The 15,284-nt window shown below is 49.4% G+C and overlaps 1 protein-coding gene across 1 annotated transcript in view; it reads left to right on the top strand.

The window, feature by feature from the left end:
* Positions 1-15,284, top strand: part of STK10 (serine/threonine kinase 10) — a 52,821-nt gene that overhangs the window by 7,855 nt on the left and 29,682 nt on the right. Inside the window, exon 2 of the mRNA XM_072872509.1 lies at positions 5,259-5,423. Within this exon, the coding sequence (XP_072728610.1) occupies positions 5,259-5,423 (165 nt within the window). The remainder of the gene's footprint in view (positions 1-5,258; positions 5,424-15,284) is intronic.

The raw sequence follows: 15,284 nt of genomic DNA, 5'->3' as shown, positions 1-15,284 counted from the left end.
TGCCTGAGGAAGGACAGAACAATCCAGCCTTCCGGTAATATGTTCTTTAAAGGCTTAAAATAGTTCCTGTGTTTGTCACAATCTGGATTTCACAATAGCTCAGAGGGTGAGTCACAGGCAAAGGGCAAACAGCCTCTTCTATCACCTGAACAGGCACCTCTCGCCCCTTAAATCCATAAGCTGAGCAGTAGTTTTTCTGTGCCTCTGCCTTCTAGGAGTAATCCTACTCATCCCGTATTCCCTGTTATTCCCAGTGTGTTTGGCAGTAGCGTGTCCAGCACCCATCTTGCTCCAGAGGACTCCAGCAAGATCCTTTGCTTTGCATCCTGCTTGGCTCCTGGCATGGCTTTCTGGAAGTGGTTTACTGGATAACTTTTATTTGATATGTTTTGTTTTGTGGAATGCATGTTCCATTCCTGTTTCTGCATAGACCTGTCAGCCGTGGTCTGTGCGGTGCGTTGATTTGCACAAAGGCTGGTAGCGGCCATAAGGGCTTTTCAGGTTTTAAATGCCAAGACTGTAATGACTCTAACTGTAGTTCAGCAACACATCCTGGGCACTGTGCTGGCAGCTGTCTGCTCTATGTTTTTTGGTGCTAATTAGCACTCCAGGGACAAATTATCCATGGCATTAAAATGCCCAGGAATGGAGGAGCTAAAAGATGGAACTGGATGTGTGCTTTTGACTGACCAGCCATAGGCCATAGACTGGCATCAAACAGCTTCTGTTATTGGGATCTTGCCATCTGGGTAGTTCTTTCACTTCTGTCCCCAAATTTCACTGGAAAAAATGGGAAACACCACAAATTCATCAAAGGCTGCAAATTTGGGAGTGTTTTACCCGAGAACAGAAGCTCTCTCCCCATCTCTGCATTCTCCATGGACTTTTGCTGGGTTGGAGACCCTGTAATTAGGCTGGGGTTTGCAGAAGATTTTGGATTTGTAATTCAAACTGTGTATTTTGCAGGATTGCATTTCAAATTATGTGGTGGTCTAACAAACTCACTGTTGGTGAGTCAACCTAGGGTGCTCTCTTGATAGTTCTTGGTTTTCTTCTTTCCTCCATATCATTGTCTCTTCCTTTCTTTGGGATTTAAAGACAAACAAAACACCCACCATGAGAGAAGTTTTCATTTCCCTTGCTGCAAGGTGAGGGCATGACCCCCAGTGAAGCTCAAGGCAGAGGTGAAGTTGCAGAGAGGCTGGTGGCAACCCTTTTCTTCCCTCCCGCAGCTCTTGCAGAGCGAGCAGCAGATGCTGCCTCTTCTCAGCCTGGTGCTGTGCATCCCCTTGCTGGGAGGGGTATCGTCCAGGCCTGTAGGTTGCAGACTTGGAGGTGCTGGTTCCTTCTGCCTAATTGCTAGCTTGGCTTTTTGAGGTCAGAGCAGCCTGTGTTTTGCTTTATGCTAATGTCTTGGAGCAGATTCTGATCTATTGTACGAAGATAAGCAGAAATCAGGAAAGGGCTTTAAACCCTAAAGCATCATCTCATGCCTGGGATGTCTGAAGCTGGCTCCCAAGGCTGGCAACATAAGCATTTGGCCTATTTAGGATCCAAACAAACCTTCCTGGAAGAATATCTCTGTTGTAATACATAGTATGCAGGAAAATACCAGCAGAGAAGCTAAAGGAAATTGCCAGACGTTAGTTACAGAGAGACCACCCGGTGTACTTGGCCAAAATCTGACACTGCCTGTACAAATCTGGCTTGCTGTGAGCAGCTTTCAGAGCTGGCTGGCTGCTGTGAGGGGCTGCGATGCAGCCATCTGCCTGATGGCAGGCAGCTGCCATTCCCAGGGAGGCCGCCGGGAATGTGGCTGTAGCCTGGCGTCAGGACTGGAGGACAAGCAGATGGAGAGAAAGGGAAGGTGGAGAAATGGGCAGAAGCTCCTTGGATTTCCAAAGCTCTTGCGATGACAAACATGACTTGCTGAGCTCAGTTCAGCAGCGCCCACGTCAGCCGGTGTGCATGTCCCTCCATCTTGTATGGTAGAAATGCTACAGACTGGGTTTGGTCTCAGAGGGGCCATGGACAGCTCGGGAGGGGATGAGCTCTCCACCCTGTACGAGTGTTGGTCCTCTCAAAGGCAGCTGTGTGGGGCAACCAGTCTCCTCTCCACACTACAGTGGGCCATGCCGAAGGAGATTAATTTTCCAAAATGTCCTACTGACCTCATGGTCTCAGGTCGCCTTCCTACTTCAGCTTCTTCTGCCGCACCGTGGGCCTGTGAGGCTTTTTGGTCCCTTCTGGGAAGTGCCGTGAGCGCACTCAGTTGTAGCGGTGACATGTGACAGGGCCACGGAAAGTACAGGGTTCATGCCTACGCCATCCCCGTGGCATCCCTACCCGAGGGAGCTTGCTGTTTCAAAAGCTCATGCTCTTGCATCATGAGTTTGTGATGTCCTGAGCTGACTTCTCCTTGGAGGTGGTGGTCTCGCTTCTGTTGGTGTGAGCTAGCGGTGTGACCTCCCTGTGCTGGCTGGCCTGGAGGATGTGGGACAGTGCAGTGCTCCTCCCCCTTTGTGGTGGAAGCCCACCTCGCGCAGCTCATGGGGTCCCCTCCCTCCCCAAGCTGCGTCCCCTGCTAGAATGGATGAGGAAAGGGAGATGGCTGGGTGAACACTCTCATTCAGGACAGTCCAAAGTGGTGGAGAAAGGCAGCAGCTAACTCTGTTATGGACATCTTTAAAGACTGAACATCAGGCGGGGTGTACACAGGCTCATATCTAGAAAGGAAGCGATCGCTGGGGGTTGCTGGGTTGCTCACCCACTAGTTGTAGGAGTAACAATGAATGAGGTCAGGCTGCCACAGTGAATGCGTGGGCTGTGGTCGCTCCCCCACCCACATCTTGCAGCCCGGTTTGCAAAGCCATGTCCTCCAGCTCAGCATCCAGTGCCCCTGCATGCCTTCGCAAGCCCGGGAGGGGATGAGAGGTGGCAGCATGGCTGCTGGGGTGGCTCCCCCGAGGCGTGGGGGTGCGGGCAGGGTGGTGCAGACCTCTCAGTGGGAGATGATGCCATGGGGGACTGGGGCATGCTCTGCTCCCAGGTTTTTCTAGGTGCCTGTAGGGCCCCAGCATCCTGGAAGGGCTGAGCTGGCGAGGACCCTGCCGGTGGGAAGCATGTGATGGCTGACCTCCAAGGGAAGCCCCACCTCTTCTCACAATATTTACTTCCCCTCCTTGGACCTCTCCCAATGCTGTAAGTGCAGAGCAAACACAGTTTGCTCCGATTCGGAAGTGCTGTGCTTTTCCCTGTGCTTGCTCTGCTCCGCATCTCCTCCGGCTCCGCTCTGCGTGCCCTCTTCTGGGCATCTGGTGGGAACTTGGTAAGAAACAAACCAACCTGAGCAAAAGAAACCTCCTAATTTCTTCTGAAACCAGCAGGAGCTGCTGTCTTGCATTTGGGCAGCAAGCCCAGATGGAAATGGATTTGTTCCCTGTGGTAAAGACACAGCTGTCCATGCCAACTCATGTGAATGCAGCAAGTCTTCAAAACCCAGCAGAGGCTTGGGGGTTCTTTTCCTCCCTCCATTGTATGGTTTTCCCCTTATTCCTTCCCCCTGCTCCCTGGCCTGTTCCTTGGTACACAGTTATACTATCACTAAGCTATAAAAAACTGTTCAGTGGGGCTTGCGGTGTTTATACTAGGAATTAATCCTCCTGTAAGCTCCCATGTAGGTTTTCCGAACACGGATATGTAAACTACAGAGCAGTAAGAAAGGTCACAAGCAGAGCTTGCCCAGCTCCTCTGGTGATAATATCCACAGTGGGACCTTCTCCCCTGGGGCAGAGGCAGCCCGAAGTGGGTGTGATGGAAGGAAAATGGGTAATGAACTGGAATCACACTGTGGGGGCTCTCCTGCATCAGTGGGGAGCAGAGTGAGTGAGCTATAGGGATTTTTCCTGTCCCTTGATCTGCTGATTCAATGGACTTATGGGAATGGCGAGGAGTTCCTGAGTCAACAGCTCCCGTCTTGCCCCCTCTCCCAGCGTGTGACACGTATCACAGTGAAGCCCTGTGTGCAGACTGTCTCGCAAATGCCCTTTTGGTGTTTTGTTGCAAACTTCTAATTTTTGCATCAATTTGTGGAAATTGTATTTGCAAAACGCAAACTTGCCCTGGCAGTTTTGGGAGAAGCCAATGGACGGTGCTGGGTGGATGATGCTGAAACGGTCCTCTGTGGGAGCGGCTCCGAGGCTCACCTGGCACTGCCTGCTTACAGATGCTTCCTTTTAGCCATGCCCTTCATCAGCTGCCTTTTCGCCATGTGGGATGGGGGCATAAGAGGAGTGGGGTGATAAGAAACATGTTTGCAAATGCTTCCAGTCCAGCATTAATAGCCTTTTGCTGGCGTGTGGCACTTACAAGCAGAGCAGCCCCTGTGCAGCTATCAGTGACCCCTTCCTGGGCAGTGAGAGCTGCTTGGGGAGGGGTGTTTGCAGGGGAAGGAGGTCAGCAAGCTGCTAACCCAAGGGTACACTCCTGTGTTGTTGTGAGGAATGGAGAGGGAAAGTCAGCAAAAGTTTTCCAACCACTAGGACAAAGAGGTTTTGATGGTTTTCTAGTTATTTGGTGAATAAGCTGGTTAAAGGGACTATATAAAATGGACGGGGCAGCTGGGAGAGCACGTGTGGTATTTTTCTTACTGCCATCTGAAGAGCTCACTGATACACCACACCAGGAGTACCGGCCAGTCCTGGGAAATCAAAATGCACCCTTCTCGTTGCTTTACCTGCCAAGCTGGTGATCCCTATGTTCCCCTTATGTGTTACGAAAACTCCCTTGGTGAGGGTCCTGGTGAGGAAGGGGAGCACAGGGGTGTTCAGGGTGGAGATGGTTCACAGCTCTACTGTGAATTTGGCTGGATTGCCTGTGTACTCGGTGCTTCTAGTAAATGGAGCTATCGCCTATGCTATTATCAGAGAGCCTCTATACTCTGAGGTTTTCTTGCCTCTGTCATCTTTCTTTTCATGCTACAAACAATAGGATGCATCTCCTTTTCTAAAGCTTCTTTCTCCCCATGATGGGAAGCGGTGTGGGTATTAGAGACTGGAGGGAGGAAGGAGGCCCTGATGCAGCATTCATCCCCTTTGTGAAGCTATGGGCAGGTTTAGGAAGCAGAAATGCATCTGGAAGTTTCCATGCTTGTGTTGTGGCTGGTACCAAGAGCGTGAATTGGAGGAGCAGGAATTGTGCAAGTACTGTGTGCTCCTGGCTCTCCTCACCTTTGTACTCATGCTGGTTTTGTCTTGCAGGCTAAGAATAAGGAAACTGGTGCTTTAGCAGCTGCCAAAGTCATTGAAACAAAGAGTGAAGATGAACTGGAGGATTACATGGTGGAGATTGAAATACTGGCGACCTGCGATCACCGGCACATCGTCAAGCTGCTGGGAGCGTTTTATTGGGACGGCAAGCTCTGGGTAAGAGGCTGTTGCTGTGTGTGACCTATACAGCTGTGCATTTCTCACTCTGCAGAGAGGAAATGGCTAATTTATGGTGAAGCAAAACCTCTGGAGCAGCTTGAAGCATGAATGTGAGTTAGAAATGACTCACAAGCTGTGTTCTACTCGCTGTGTGATCAGTGCCTGGATTTTCCCCACTTTCTTTGATGAGCAAACTGTCTTCTAACTAAAGCTGCTTATAAATAGCCCAGGGAAGATCAAGAGATCTTCACTGTGAAGTGAAAACTGGAGTTGGATTTTTTTTCTTCACCATTTGGAGTTTGTAAAGGTAGAAAATGCAGCGCCGATAAGGGCATCTCTTCCACCACCTCGGTCCCTCTTTTAAAAGATCAGATGGAAGGGTAACCCTGTCTTTTTGATTTGTGCCTTATTTCTGGCTCAGCATCTGTAATGCAGAGGCAATTGATAGCAAGAGCTCTGTTTCCCATGGCTGTGGAGGCACAGGGACGTAAAATGCAATCCAGCGGGTTAGTGCAACGGCTAGTCGTGCTGTGGCTGGAACAGCAGGTTCCTGCATCTCTTTCCCCTAGCCCGGCAGGTGTGTGTGTGTGTGTATATATATATTCCCCCCCCCACCCCCCGCCTGCTGTTTTCTTTGAGTCCCTGGCAGCAGAGGAAGGTGAGCATGAAAGGCACCTTCCTGCATGCTGCTACGGGAAAGGTGCAGGGTGCTGGAGAGAGTGAGGGCATGAACTCTTGTATACTGACCCTGTGCTAGACTCAAATAACTGTGTGCCTGTGTGCATGCAAGTGTGCCTGTGTCAAGTTAGTGGAAATCAGGTGAATATGAGGATTTTCAAACCCATCTTCTTGGCCAGTTCATCTGCTCCTTCTCGTAACTACTGGCAAGTCAGGGGAGCGTCAAAGGGAGCAGCTCTGTTGCTTTTTCCGTCCTCTTTTTAATGCTTCAGATACCTTCGTGGCCTCCCAGGGTAATCTTACTAAGAGATCTCAGCTTTCGAGACTTGCACTTGTGTGAGCCGAGCTGTCAGAGCAGTCTGTCCCTGCCTGTTGTGCTGGGGGAGCTGAGGCCAGAGCGTGGGCTGAGCCACGGGGCTGTCGCTGGAATAATGCGTTCCATGCCTAGTGCATGCCTTGGTTAAGCAATGCTGGAGAGGTACTGTTTTACTGGGCAATGTGTGCTTATTCAGCAAGCACCTTTTGCAATGTCAGCATGGGTCAGTGTCCCTTCTTATTTTAAAATCCATCGGTAAAGCCCCCAACTTCTCTGTGACACCCCGCTTAGAGGGCTGCAGTACCCAGTGCTGAGCGCTTCCTTCTGTGCATCTTCTTGCTTCGAGGGAGCTGGGCTGCAAGTTGTCCAGAGATCTTGGTATTTGGATGGCTGCTAATCGTGATGCTGAGCCCTGGGCACATTACAGAACAAAGTAAATATGTACCCTTCTAAGGAAGTGAAAGGCAAATGTCCCTCCTAGGAGGGGACTCGGGGTTTGGACAGATTGCAACTGCAGCAAAACTAATCTCAGCAAAATTAAAAAGGCAAACATATACCAAGCTTGGGTGAGAAATGGGGCCGGTTTATATTCCACCCTGTTCTGCTGTTTTTACCTCCCTGCTCTGTGCCTGGTCTGCCTGAATTTTATACATTGGCCTTGTTCATTCTCTCTAAAATGTCAGCCCCCTCCCCTTTCCCCTTCTACCTCCTCCCTGCAATAGGAAGCTTTGCCTTCCTTCCTGTAGGGAAAATGGATTGCAGATCTCCTCGGCTCTGCTTTTGTCTAAGAAGTGCTTTGTAATGTCATATGCTTGCCGACCTACTAAAATTAAACAGCCTCTTTGAAGCTATTGGAACAAGAGCCTCCTGTATGAGGCTTTCCCGTGAGGGCAGACGTTACAGCCCCGTCCATTGTTTCGGGAGGAGGACCATTCTCTTTAATCATTTGAGTGGCATTTGCATTTCATTGCTCAGGCTGTTCTTATTAATGCTGTAGTGTTTTACTGGCTTTGAGGGAAGTAAATAAGCCAGGCTGTTATACTTCTGGAAGGCTTCTAGTCGCTACCAGGTTTTCCCTAAAGTCAAAGGCTTCCGCTTCTCGGTCACCAGCGCTGCTGGGGAAAATTTGCATCCAAATATGAACACCGGTTTTCATTGTCATGTCCATATCCCATCCCCATTTCTGTCTGTGCAGTTATTTTAGCCAGCATTTTCCTGGACCATTTGCAAATGGTCCATTTGCACGATGGGTGGGTGCATGGACTCTGCGCTTTTAGCTTCAAGTGGCTCAGACTTTGGGTAAAACTGCTGTGGGTGTGTGTCTGGTCGGCAATCCGCTGTGATTTCCTTGTCTTTGCAGCCCAGCATGGAAAGACAATGTTCAAAGTGAGAAAGGGGCAGGAGTGGGAGCACACAGACAGGCTGACAAGGGGTCCAGATGTGCCCAACCTCCTGGATGGCAGGAGCTCTTTGGCTCTGAATAATTTACGGCTCTGTCTGTGCCACAAGCAATCTCAGCCGACAGTGCTGAGAGCGGCTCAGCACTGAGAAGGGCTCTTGCTAAATCAGTCTGTTGACTGTTCTCCGACTCTTGAACTAACAAGGAAAATATGTGAGGAAACCTGGCCTTCGGTGGTGGCTGCTGCTGCAGAGGCTTCCTTGTCCCTCTGAGCTGCGTTAGGTTCCCATGGCTCTTCTCTGCCAGGGTTTGGCTTTGCGCTTCAGTAACTAGAAGGTGACATGCAATATTTATGGAGCAAAAAACCTTTCTGTGCAAAGGGAAGTGGCTTATTCTACAGCAGCTGCTTTGAAATCCACAGCACTGAAATGAAAGCATAAACCAGCAAATTCCTCTTGCTTTTATACCCGATCAGCATGAAGCTGAAGGAGAAGCCCGGTTCTCGCGCGTGACAGAGCAGAAGCCCACTACGAGCCACAGGCAAGGGCTTGGACGACCCTAGTGAGTCCCCAGGAATATAACTGGTGAGATGACAGCATCCAGCATTAACTTCCTTGGCATATAAATACACTGCAGAGATGCTGTGTCCTCACCAGCTACCTTGTTCCATTTCCCTCCTCATCTTCTTCTCTTTGCTCATGGCAGAGGCCAAGCAGTCTTGTGCCAGTTGAAAACAGCCCAGGGAGGCTTGCAAAACAGTAGTGGTGGGAGCTTTCATGATTTTATTTTATTTTTATTATAAGCCCTGTGGCATTTGATGTTCTTCTGCATAAATCCCAGCTGCTGGAAATGGGGGCACCAAATGAAGGCTGAGAATCTCATGCTGTTAAAAAAAAAAAAGAAGTCTGGTTTGAGTCCTTGTGGCTGGGCCACATTTTAAAGTCTCTTTTTCTGAAGTGCGATGTAGGACTTGGAAACACAAAGGCAAATCCCCCTCACCCAATACACATGCAGCCTTAAAACCGGACTTTTTAAAGCTATTTTGTGACTGAGGAATGGGACTAAGGTATGGGTTTTGAATGCTTGGAATCAGTGGTGCTGAATTTGTGCTGCTAATTATCAGTATGTGGGAATGAACGATAACAGACCTTGTGTGTTGTGTCCCCCTTGAGGGCTATGTGGTTGAGGTTTTTTCCCCCCCTTCCAAAACAACCCAAAAAGACTGAGACCTCAAAGGAAGGGAGGAACTTTTGATCTCCTGCTTCTCAATATCTCTGCCGCTTCCAAGCGTCTCCTTTCGCAGACAGAGGCGCGATAAGATGACCGGGGAGGAGACTCTCGTTTGGGGTGATGAACTCCAACTTTCCTGTGGAAGATCTCTGCTCCCAAGGGATGGTGGGCATCTCTGCTGGACAACCCAGCGTGCTCCGGCAGCTGATCCGCAGAGCGGGGCAGGAAACCTGGGCTCTCTTCTGCAGGAGCCTGTCAAGATGCTCCAGCATTGGGTCTGTAGATTCTCTGGAAATGCGTTGAAATGTCATTTGGCCCCAGGTATTTAACCGCAGGACTCTGCCAGTGGTGGTACAACTTTTTGAGCAAAGCACCAGGGAATTCTTTTCCCCCTCCCTCCTTTTCTATAAACTGTGGTTGCTATAGCAAATGGGCTTTTGAATAAACAGACGTTTCCTGGAGATCAAAGCAAAAATCACTGTACCATGCAGGTACCCTGCCTTGCCGGACCATTTTGGGGATGATTAATTTAATCAGCTTAAAGTTTCTTCTCACTGGCCCGCTGTGTGGGTATGTAACTCGTATAGCTTGCAGAGAGACACCAGCTTTGTAGCTAGTCTTTGTACTTCCCTTAAAAAAGCATTTTGCATTTTCTGTGGGCAGGCCCTGACCTGTTTAGCCAGGGACTTTTTGGATTGCTACCTCTTTGATATGGATGTTGACTGGAGTTTTGGGCATTCTTGAAAATCCTGTATCATAAAGAAATGTTCATTATCCCATGCGCTAGACTGCTGCGCTATGTCAAGCATCTGCAGCTTTTAATTCTCTTAAGTTGGAAATACCTTTTCTTTAAAACAAACAAAAAAGAAAGCCGATAACAGTATCGGACTCCTTAAGGTTTTCCTTAGCGAAGGGAGGTTATTGCAACTTGCAGGGATGTCTCGCAGGGTGAGCAGCCTGAGTTGTGGCTGGATGCCCACAGGGGACCCCCTGCACATGAACGCTGTACCGGAGCAGGGCTCTCCAGGCTTCTCAGTCATCCATCCCCGAGGAATCCGAGGGCTACCCATATGCCTTTAAAATTTCACTTGGCAGGAGAGTTGCACTCTAAACTGGCTCTTCCTGCTTGGCCTCGTGCTCCTGACACTTTGTACTAAACATCCCCCCAAAGTGCTGGAACAGTTGTTTGCAGCTCACGAGCATTGAACTGTGCTTAGTGTTGGAGCATAGCGGAGGAGAGACCTGGAAAAACAAAGTGATCCCAAACCTGCAAACTTTGTTAAACAGCTGGCCAACCTCCTAGAGGAGCAAGCCTTTCCTTTCTCTTCCTCCTTTCCCCTAGCTGCAGAAACTTATATCCATGCCAGATTTGGCTGCACCCTGAGAGCCCCCGAGAGCACCCAGCGCTGTGCTGCCGGCAGGGCCATGCTCTGGTACCCATGAGTTGCTGCAGGATAAGCCCCAGTGGGCAAACTGGCGTGGCGGTGGTGTTTGCTGGACCAGTTTCTAAATTCCTACCAGTGCAGAATTTGGACAGAACTGCAAACCAACCCCAGTAACTTCTGCAGGGTGGGTAGGCAAGGAGCAGATGTGGGCAGACATCTGCACACATCAGGACAGGGCATTGCTGTGCCCCAGGAGGCTGGGAGCATGGCAGGGGTATCACTGTGTCCCCTCCCTGTCCTTAGAGTCAGCTGGATGCACATCATCTTGGCCGGGGCTGGAAACCAGAGAAAGCGATGTTGCCCAGTGGTTTTTCTGATGCTTCCCTGGGTTTCCAGCATCAAGCAGTTTGCTGTTCAGAGTAGCATAATTGACCTGAGTGGGTCATCACTTCTGCTCCAACCTTGGCACTGTGTCTTTGTGTTGTGGTTTAGCCCCAGCTGGGAACTGAGCACCACGCAGCCGCTCGCTCACTCCCCCCCGGTGGGATGGGGGAGAGAATCGGAAGAGCAAAAGTAAGAAAACTTGAGGGCTGAGATAAGAACAGTTTCATAGGTAAAGCAAAAGCCGTGCACACAAGCAAAGCAAAGCAAGGAATTCCTTCACTACTTCCCATGGGCAGGCAGGTGTTCAGCCATCTCCAGGAAAGCAGGGCTCCATCATGCATAGTGGTTACTTGGGAAGACAAACGCCATCACTCCAAATGTCCCCCCCTTCCTTCTTCTTCCCCAGCTTTATATACTGAGCATGACGTCATGTGGTATGGAATAGCCCTTTGGGCAGTTTGGATCAACTATCCTGGCTGTGTCCCCTCCCAGCTTCTTGGGCACCTGGCAGAGCATGGGAAGCTGAAAAGTCCTTGACTAGTGCAGCAACAACTAAAACATCTCTGTATTATTAACACTGTTTTCAGCACAAATCCAAAACACAGCCCCATACCAGCCACTATAAAGAAAATTAACTCTATCTCAGCTGAAACCAGGACACTTTGCCAGCCAGGATGCTGCAGAGCGGGTGTCTGGGTGGCATCCTCCCTCCCTTCCCTGCCACCCACTGTCTGCCTGCAAAGTGGTAAGGCTTCTCTCTGCCTCGCCCTTATGCAGGTTGTTTACTGCCTTTCCTAAAGACATGGAGGTCTAAGTCTTCTTCTGCCCTCCTCTCTGCTGTAAAGCTCAGCAGCGGGTTGCATGGGACCAATGTATCTGCTCTGTCTTGTGAACGTGAGCTTTAGCATTCAGACTCCTGGCAAGTCACTGGAAATCCTGTTCTGGGTAAAACTGGGGCTTTCCCTTAAAGCAGGGATGGAAACGGAGTGATTTTGATCAACCACCAAGAACAGCTTATGCAGCAGGCAAATTACCATAGCCCAGCCAAGTTCAAGAGTGCTTCTACAGGTAGCAACATGACAACACAAACTAAAATAGAAGCCTTTGTCTACTGTCCTTTATACATGACAACATTGCAAGAAAAGGTTATTGAAGCAATGATAATGCCTTGTGATTACATACCCTTGTCATCTATACACCATGGACTGTTTTTATAAAAGAGACCTGGTGTCATTATCCTGGTTATTAGAAGGGGGAGCTGAGGCACAGACAAGAATTTGCCTAAAGTTTACCCAGCAGGTAAATGGTACTTGGGAATAAGTTTTATGTGCTGAATCCCAGTCCGAGGTTATAACCATAAGGCCATAGTTTTATGAAAAGAAAGCAGCAGACAAGAAGCCTATAGGCAAATAAGTTTTCAAAGCACTTTAAAACTTTGTTTAGAAAATAATTGCAATAAGCCACGTTCCCACTTGGCTGGCTTACCAAGGGAAATGCTAAGGAACAATGTTTGCATATAAATGAATATTTATGAACTACCTGTGTATAGGAAACAGTGCCTTGAAACCCAGCTTCAGCCTATGCTCTGGAATGAGCAATAGATTGCAGTTTTAGACTTCTATATTTTATTTCAGATATAGCCTGAAAGTTGTCATTTGGGAGGGAGGGATGGCCTTTTGCAGACCTTATAGCTTGGGGTGGTTTCCATTGACTTCAAAAGCTCTCAGTGAAACAGTTAAATAGCAATACTCTCATCTTGTGTGATGGGTCCAGGCACCTTGTGTTGTGAATTTGGGGATGATCAGAACAAATAATTGTTTCTAGGGAGATGCCAGGCAGGAGTGGAAAACTTGTGAAGTCTTTTGCCACCCCTTCAACAAGGACCCCCCTGGTCCTCCTGGCCAGGTGAGGCTTTGAGGCTGCGTTGGAACTGCTGGCTGTTAATAAAAGACATCAGGAAACTTGTCCTGGGTCAAACTCCAGCTCTCATGGTGAGCTCTGCCCTTCTGAAATGTGTCTATTTTAGATGCTGGCACAAACTTAGGGCACTTGAGGTTGGTGAATCTTCCCACTGAAGAAGCAACTTGTTTCTTTTAGCTATTTATATTCAAAAGGATTTTCTGCATTTTGCTGCCCATCCAGTAACAAATGCTCTTGGTGAACTGAGTGGCCTCTAAATGCTGATTAACTTGGTGATGAAGGGGGATCCCAGTCACAGCCCTCAAAGCAGAAGGCTTTGCCCCATGCCTGGGCAGAGAGCCATTCCCTGGGTGTTTTTCTGGTTTCTATAGCAAACGAGAGCGCTGGCCTTCCTCCTGCTGTCCCTGCTCCACAGAGGGAGGGTTGTGGTCTGGTCCCTGAAGGGAGAGCTCATGAACAAGCAATTAACTCTTCCTGCAGCACTCATAATTCTAGGTACTGCCACCTGGTCACAGCCATGCTGACCCTCTCTGCTCTGCATCTCGTAGCTGTTTGTGTTCGCTAGCCACGGGTGTTCTTGGATTCTCATCCCTCTGGGAGGTTGCTTAGCAAGTTGGGATGGTGAATTCAAAGGGGTCAGACATCAGCCCTTGTTAAAAGAAACTAAACGCCCTGTGGGATTCTAGCAAGGGGAAGGATGCTTTTTGCGATGTCAAAACCATTTGGTTAGCCTACAAGGAGTTTTGATTTGTTCTGCCAAAATTTCAGTAGGAATGGGAATACTTCTGCCAACCTGTGGGGGGATAGTTCAAGGAAATATTTTGTCATATCAGAATGATTTAGATGTGAAAAATTCATCCCTGGTCTCCCTATGATCAGCAGGAAGCTCTGCATTTCGAGAGGAGTATGCAGTGTTATTTGACTTTGTTCTGGATAAAGCTTTCCTGCTCTGAAACTCTGTAAGCCTTGCGTTTCCTCACTTGCTGCCCTGCATCTTCCTTCCCTCGCTGGTTATGGGGACAGACCTTTTTTTTTTTTTTAATCTCAAATATTTTTCTCTGTAGGTTATTTTGTTCAGAAAAGGGGGTAGAAAAGGTTTATTATATTTAAAGTCTCTGAATAGTGTCCTTGTCTGTAAGGGAAAATTGGCAAGCTTGGAGCACTCTCTTACAGAGAGCTAATTATTTTGCTTCCACCTACAGCATACTTGCCATGTCAGACAAGCTGTTGGCATTTGTGCTCTGCTGTGGCAGCAGAGAGGCTTCTAGTGGCTTCTGTATTGTTTTATGGCCTCTGCAGTGCATGCTGAGGGCCGGTGGCAGCCGGAGGGGAGCGCAGAGCTGGTGGCTTCTGCAGGTGCTAGTGGTTTTTCGGGTGTTTGTCCCCTCTTGTGTTGGTGGCACGCTGGCCTCGTGGGGCTCTAGAAATGAGTCTGGGAAGGACAGCGTGTGTCCTCTATACGTAGCAGGCTGCTGTAGTGGCTTGCCCTATTTTCAGCCCCCAGCAAATAGCTGGAGCAGCTCAGCCTTGCTTTGAATCAGCTGATTTGGCTTATGAGCCACGCTGGCGTACTCTGTTCCCCACTTTCTTCCAGCCCTTTTCCACGTGTTGGGTGAAAAGCTTTGGGCAGGATGGTGCTGAGGAAAGGGCCAAGTTAAGTGGGTGTAGGAATGTGATCCACCTCCTTCCTCCGCTCCGAAATGTAAACTTAATCCTTGGACTTCAGTCGGAGCAGGGCAGGCTGGCTGTGATAACGGGGGGACTTGACACGCTTGCAAACAAAACTTTACTGGTCAGCACGGCCCTTGATTTTTAAAGGAGAGAGTAGATCTGACCAAATGGTATTTAAAAACCAAGGTGGGGCTTCCCAAAACCAGCCCCTGTGGTCCTGCACACCCCTATGCTATGGGGGGAAGAGGGGAGCCGCTCCTGGGAGAGCTGGTCCGGCATTGCTCATCTTGCCTCCTCCTGCAGCCGGCAGGACAGCATAGCTTTGCCATTAACCACCAAAACTTGGGTTCAGATGTCAAGCACACGGAGCAAAGGACGTGCCCCTCGACCGTGACTAAATGTGGTTTCTGTGCCTAAATATATCTCCGCATTCTTTCCACCAGTGAGGAACGGCTCTGTCCTCTGGGGTTTGTGTCACTCAGAAGCTGAAGCCCCTTTCTCAGTTCTTGGAGGTAGAAGTGTGTCCAGAGTTTTTGCTGAAGCCGTGAGGATGGGCTCAGCCCATCAGCCCCGAGGACATGACAGGCTTAGAGCGACAGGGGATGGAGCCACAGGGGGTGGCTCTCCACCATGCACTTGGGTGTTCGAAGGTGCCAGGTGTGGGTGGAAGCCCTGATAGATAAGTGGGGCTGGATATGAGATGTTCATGGGGAGAGCATCAGCCTCTGGGCCATAGCTGAGCTGCGGAGGTAGTGCTGGTGTCTCGGGGTACGCATGAAGGTTGACGTCTGTGTCCCGGGTGGCCGCTCTGCATGTAGAACCGGGCTTTACCCGTGTGCCTCTGGCATGGAGTGGTCTCAGGATGGAGCCTTGAG

The sequence above is a fragment of the Ciconia boyciana genome, chromosome 9 (genome assembly GCF_034638445.1).
Source record: "Ciconia boyciana chromosome 9, ASM3463844v1, whole genome shotgun sequence".
Taxonomy (NCBI): domain Eukaryota; kingdom Metazoa; phylum Chordata; class Aves; order Ciconiiformes; family Ciconiidae; genus Ciconia; species Ciconia boyciana.
This window is presented reverse-complemented; position numbering and strand designations above follow the sequence as displayed.